The sequence below is a fragment of the Helianthus annuus genome, chromosome 14, assembly GCF_002127325.2.
Source record: "Helianthus annuus cultivar XRQ/B chromosome 14, HanXRQr2.0-SUNRISE, whole genome shotgun sequence".
NCBI lineage: Eukaryota > Viridiplantae > Streptophyta > Magnoliopsida > Asterales > Asteraceae > Helianthus > Helianthus annuus.
In genome coordinates, this window is record NC_035446.2 from 142,518,564 (window position 1) to 142,524,839 (window position 6,276).

A 6,276-nucleotide genomic window follows, 5' to 3' on the forward strand; every position below is an offset into this window, starting at 1 on the left:
TTTGATATGGGGCGGACATGTTTTGGATGTCCGCCCAAGTGGAGTCCGGTTCGTCTCAGGGATCATGTCCGGCTTCGGACATGTGTCTTCAACTATTCTTTTTTTCTATTGTTACGATTTAATGATGATTTTAAAAATATTAACAGATCAATCAGTAAAAAAATATCTAATTAGTGGATGAATAGTTGATGACGATGCACTTAACCTTAAAAAGAGTAAAGATTCGGTAGATACATGCCTAATTAGTAATTTACCCACACACCATCTATTTTTGTTATGTTATTACACATTAGCCGAAATAATTATCCGACGTCGTTTACCTTTCTTACATACCCCTTTTCTATTTAGATATTTTCAGCCTTTTGTATAAAACTTTGTCTAGTCAAAATTCAGTTCTTGTCTCAAGTTGTCTTGTACGGAACAGGCCTTTCGTCTGCTTCAAATCCCTAGGTTCGTACGCTTCATCTTTTTCACTACAGATTCTTTCATTTCATCTTCATCGATGCATACATACACAAATCATGTCATAATAAAAGCTGTATTCGTTTAATTCAGATCGATGTTAATGTGTTTTTCACTTCAATTCGCTGTAACCGAAACCGATTTGTGAAAATTGAAATCAATTAGGTCGTGTTTTTAACTATTTTTAACTTTAATTTTGCTGCTGTTGTGGTTAACGGCGGAATTGTGCCTATTTTGACGGATAGTTTGACATCGGTCAATGAATTTCAGTTTGCTAGTAGTTTTTGTTAATCGAAAAAGTAATGTAGCTTTTTAGGTTGTTTGTAAAAACTGATAAACGAAATTGGGAGAAAATCGATGAGAAAATGAAAAATAAAGATCACTGAATGTTTTGTTTTGATTTTGTATAGATTTTAAGTTATAGGATTATTTGCTGATTAAATGAAAATGTTATATACTTATATACTGTTTTGTATATGCCCTAATTTTATTGTGATTTGTTGCTTTTGTGTGATTTAGAGAAACTTATGCTGTTGTTGATCAACTGATCAACTTTTGTTTCTAATGTTTGCAGGGTTGCTGTACATTAACAACGTTTATAACCGAAGTTGTACTCGCGCAGTGTGTTTCAAAGAGAGTTTAAAAACAGTCTTACTGAAGTGATTTGGGTGATAAAGTTATTTGTGATAGAAGAAAGACGTTACGGTTTTGGAAGGACTTTTTAACGTTAATTTAAATGTGCAGCTCTGCGTATTTAGTCTTGTTTTAGGGTAGATTTATTTTTATTTGGTCGCTGGTATAGAAAGATGGGGACTACAAAGAAGAAGTATCCGGTTAATGCGAAGGATTACAAGCTGTATGAGGAAATTGGTGAGGGAGTAAGTGCGTCGGTGTATAGGGCGCTTTGTGTTCCATTAAATGAGATAGTTGCGATCAAGATGCTCGATTTGGAAAAGTGTAACAATGATCTGGTATGTCGGTTTCTTTTTAGGTCAACTATTTCAACACATGATTTCTATTTATAGTATCCGTTGACGTATCACCATTTAGTCACTTTCTGGATTTAGGTTTAGTGTGACTAACATTTTTCTTTTTTTTTTTTTTTTTAATTTGAATTAGGACGGCATTCGTCGGGAAGTACAAACGATGAGCTTGATAAATCATCCAAATTTATTACAGTCCTGTTGCTCTTTCACAACAGGCCACAAGCTTTGGGTTGTTATGCCTTATATGTCGGGTGGATCTTGCCTGCACATAATGAAATCATCTTTTCCCGATGGTTTTGAAGAGCCCGTTATTGCTACCCTTTTGCGTGAGGTTCTTAAAGCATTGGTTTATCTTCATGCACATGGCCATATTCATAGAGATGTGAAGGTAATTCATTATAATTTTTAACTTTAAAATTGTGTACGCTCTCTGAATTTGATTGCAAATAACACGATCAATTATGATGTTTTGTTCAGGCAGGAAACATATTAGTTGATTTTAATGGTTCCATAAAGTTAGCAGATTTTGGTGTATCTGCATGCATGTTTGATGCAGGTGATCGGCAACGTTCGAGAAATACTTTTGTTGGAACTCCTTGCTGGTATAATTTCAGTTATGTATCAATTTTTCCCTTTTTGTAATAAATGGAGTTTCATTATTTGGCTTATGATATTTTTGTACGCCTTTGAATGTTTTATTTAGGATGGCACCTGAAGTTATGCAGCAATTGCATGGATACGATTTTAAGTAAGTCATGATTCATTTTTCATATACTATTGTTATACTTAAATATCTATTGATTAAATCATTAAATAACTGTATTATGCATGTAAACAGAGCAGACATCTGGTCATTTGGAATCACAGCGCTCGAACTTGCTCATGGCCATGCACCTTTTTCAAAATATCCACCAATGAAAGTAATTAAATATCTATTGACAAAATCGTCATATTCATATAATAAATTGCGAAAAGGGTTAATAAATAAACGTTTAATATAACATCACCTCGTTCATCTCACCCTGCAGGTGTTGCTTATGACTCTACAAAATGCACCGCCAGGTCTTGACTATGAACGGGATAAAAAGTTTTCAAAGGTTTGTGTCAGGCCACAAGAAATAAAATTTGAAATTCGCTAAATTTCTATGCTAACTTCTTTTTTTTTTTTTTTTTAGTCTTTTAAAGATATGGTTGCTGCTTGCTTAGTGAAAGACCCAAAAAAACGTCCCTCTTCCGAGAAGCTTCTGAAGCACCCGTTTTTTAAACATGCAAAAACCGCTGATTATCTAGAACGTTCCATACTTGATGGTCTTTCTCCGTTAGGTGATCGTTTTAGGATGCTAAAGGTGGACTGCTAATCTCAATCTTTGACTTTTGTTATCATTAATCGTGTTCTGATTATGAGTTTACTCTTTTTTACTAACTTTTTTTAGGCCAAAGAAGCAGATCTTCTTGTACAGAACAAAGAATTATACGGAGATAAGGACCAATTATCACAGGTGATAATGCTGGAATCATTTGCTCATTTTCATACGCCGATTATTTTGCAGAATATCTGATCATATTTTTTTATATTTGCAATATGCAGCAAGAGTATATAAAAGGAATTAGTGCCTGGAATTTTAACTTGGAGGACATAAAGAATCAAGCTGCACTTGTATGTATATAAATTATAAAGTTGTAACATGAAACGTTCGATTTTCCACTTTAACCTAATTCCTTTATGGCAGATCAATGAATATGACGAAATTTCAAATCTAGAAGAACCAAAAACTTCAAACCAACAAAATGGGATCAGTGATAATTATTCAGATGCTAAATCGCAAGATACAGATGATGAAATTATAAACTTGGAGAGTTCATTTGCATCGTTTCCTACTCCGTCTCTTCAAGCACTTAAGTAAGATTATACGTTTTTATTTTTTTAGTATCTTGATTCACATTTGTGAGTAAAAGAAACGAATAGTAAAGTTGTACATTAATACAGGGGATGTTTTGATATTTGTGAAGATGATGTGGCAACTGTCAGCCCAACTGAACAACCCCCTGTGCAGCTGTCAATGAAAGCTAGCGACCAAGAAACCGATAAAGACGATGACATTAAGCAACTTGGACGAATTAAATCTTTACAAAAAACAAGTATCCCCGGACCAAGAAAATATATGAGCGGTTCACTGCTACCGGATAATGTTCGTTCTCCTAAAAAGTTAATGAGCAACGGTGAAAGGTAACCACTTTCCAAAATATATAATTCTGAAACATATCTGGGTATTAATTAGTATTAATTAATATTAAAATGACTATGAAGGGACCTTCACCAACTGAAGTTTCAAGTGGAACGTAGTAGCAGTGGCCCAATACAACATATTCAGAGGAATAGTTTGACCCACTCTTTGTCAGGTAAGTCTTCATTCACTTGTCTTATTCTTTTTCTTATTATTTTTATTGTTATTTTAAAAATTTGTGGCCTGTTACAGTAGAAAATGTATCCGAAGGAGCTGTGGTCCAGCAGAAGGGGCGTTTTAGAGTCACTGAAGCAGATTTGAGCCCCAAAGTACACAATTCATATACATACATACATATATATCCCTATACATATATACGTATTTATAGGGTTAGGGTAAAATATGAGTTGTGACAACTTGGAGAACTTGGCCAAAACAAAGGCTTTTCCAAAAAAAATTATTTTTACCAAAAATCATAAAAAAATCAACTTTTCCAAAAAAAAAATAGTTTTTGTTGATTTACACCACCGTAAAAAAACCATATGCTGGTGTTAGCAGCTTTTTACACTGCTGTAAAAAGGCTGAAAACACCGCTCGGATTTTTTTTTTACAGCTGGATTTGTAACATTTTCATTTAGTGTGTGCAAAAAATAGTGGCAAAACTCGCACGGGAAGTCGGAGTTCTTTAAATTCTTACAACTCGGGTGGGGGGGGGGGGGGAGGTTCTCTTGATCCAAAGCCTATATATATCTATATATATATATATAATATAATTGATGAGGTTTTAATCATTTCATTTTCTTTTCCGTTCAGGCTCCGGTTCTTAATCCAACTCCAACTATAGGTGTACCAGCTGCCTCGCTACTTCCATCTCTGCAAAGTATTTTGCAGCACAATACAGTACAAAGGGTATGCAAATTATTATCTTGATTTCATCCCATCAACCGACTACACATTTTTTCCCTCTTAATTGCTATGTTTCTTTCAGGAAGAAATACTTCGATTAATCAAGTCTGTGGAACAAACTCCCAGTTCTTCTTCAGGTTTTTATCTTTGAAATAAAAGCGTGTTTCAAGTTTTCACATCAATTTCTGTTGTACTGATGCGCGTCTATTGATGCAGGAAATGCAGCGGAGCATGTGGAGACAGGAAACAGTGATTTCTCACAAGTAATGAGTCCTTTTAATTTATTGCTTCATGCTTTAATCTTTACAATGTTAGGTGATAGTAATAATTTGTTAATCACATGTAGATCCCTCCTACTCCAAGGGAGAGAGAACTGCATTCTCAGGTGATACAGTTACAACAAAGGTACTAAAACACGCCCAATATTTTAATCTAGTTGCATTGTTTATGATGCATTTGCAAAATCTTCATTAAAATAACCGCTTAAAAATCTGCAGCCTTGGGAGTCTAGCTGAGCAATTGCAAAAACAGAAAATGAAAAATGTTCAGGTCTGTTTACATCTTCCCTATTCATCCCAGTTTGACCACTTTTCATTTTCTGTCATAATTTATCGTCAATGCTTGAAGTTATCTGTTACGCCCCGCTTGCGGTATATGCGCATATAATGTATATATGTGTGGGCACTCGGGGGGCAAAAGTGAAAGTGCACTAACTTTAACGTTATTTTACTAATTTCGTGAAAATAACGTTAAAAGAGGGGGATGGTTAATCAGGCATCATGTGGTGGCGTTGATAGCCGAAAGACAAAATGGTACATGCACTAATCGGCCTTTGTCCCGAGTGTTGAGTGTTATGTGCCTTATGTCCAAGGCTTGATGCAAAACTACTATCGAGCCGGGGGTCTCACTGGAAGCTGCCTCTCTATTCCTACGGAGTAGAGGTAAGGTTGTCTACATCTTACCCTCCTCAGACCCTACCTTAGCTTTGCTATTGGTGGGATTTACCGAGTATGATGATGATGCTGCTGCTGCTTGAAGTTATCTGTTAGGGAGATCAGTAAATTTCAACTTGTAATTTTATAATTCCTCCTTTTTTGGTTGTCGTAGTTGGAAAAGAAATTGAGTGATTTGATGAAGCAAAACAGCATCGAAGAATGATCATGATGACAAGGATGATGACGAACATTTAGCAAGATTTTGGCGACACAGACTCATAATTTGTCCTTTTTTAATCTCTTTTTTAGTTTACATCGAGGTTGTGTCGAGTCTAGTAGTATTTAACATTTTTTAAAATGTGAATATGAGGGGGGATTAGAGGAAATTATGAGTAGCTATTTCTAGCATACATCATTTTAGTGGAGTGAATTCCCCCCCTAAGTTTTTTAAGTTATAGACAGTTGGATGACTAGTCCTCTGCAACATGATTTGTTTGATAAGGTTTTTTTTTCTTATTTTTTTTTTCTTGTGGTTGAAGATCTAATGATGCATTTGTTCTGGCCATGGTTTAAGCCTTCATACAAGAATAAAATTTGATTTCGAAATTTTCAATGAGAAATCAAATAGGATCTATAAAACAAAATTAATTCTACCCGTCTAAAACCCTTAAAAACCACATGCCCAATGTAAGTTGGTATATCAGGTCCCACTAATTAGCAAGATATTGTTGGGATCCATGGGTTTGTCCCTAAGACCACACA

The 6,276-nt window shown here is 35.0% G+C and overlaps 1 protein-coding gene across 3 annotated transcripts; it reads left to right on the top strand.

Moving 5' to 3' along the window:
* The first annotated feature begins 316 nt into the window (after positions 1-316).
* LOC110904054 (serine/threonine-protein kinase BLUS1) lies at positions 317-6,059 on the top strand. 3 transcript variants are annotated; one of them, XM_022149861.2, is made up of 20 exons: positions 317-450; positions 1,037-1,433; positions 1,582-1,836; positions 1,926-2,050; positions 2,152-2,196; positions 2,287-2,368; positions 2,477-2,545; positions 2,624-2,794; positions 2,882-2,947; positions 3,037-3,105; positions 3,179-3,348; positions 3,436-3,675; positions 3,757-3,848; positions 3,926-4,002; positions 4,487-4,582; positions 4,662-4,716; positions 4,796-4,842; positions 4,926-4,984; positions 5,077-5,128; positions 5,687-6,059. In XM_022149861.2, exons 2-20 carry the CDS (start codon positions 1,269-1,271, stop codon positions 5,735-5,737), a joined length of 1,986 nt encoding a protein of 661 aa, XP_022005553.1. In that variant the 5' UTR covers positions 317-450; positions 1,037-1,268; the 3' UTR covers positions 5,738-6,059. The 3 variants fall into 3 exon arrangements, with proteins under 3 accessions (XP_022005553.1, XP_022005554.1, XP_035839229.1); XM_022149862.2 differs by having other exon boundaries at positions 3,929-4,002; XM_035983336.1 differs by lacking the exon at positions 3,037-3,105.
* Positions 6,060-6,276: the final 217 nt, after the last annotated feature.

Bases quoted from the DNA above. Each gene is read 5' to 3' on its own strand.
- LOC110904054 (XM_022149861.2), top strand. From the start codon at position 1,269: ATGGGGACTACAAAGAAGAAGTATCCGGTTAATGCGAAGGATTACAAG. The intron at 2,051-2,151 runs GTATAATTTCAG...TGTTTTATTTAG, and splicing joins TTTGTTGGAACTCCTTGCTG to GATGGCACCTGAAGTTATGC. The intron at 3,676-3,756 runs GTAACCACTTTC...ATGACTATGAAG, and splicing joins TTAATGAGCAACGGTGAAAG to GGACCTTCACCAACTGAAGT.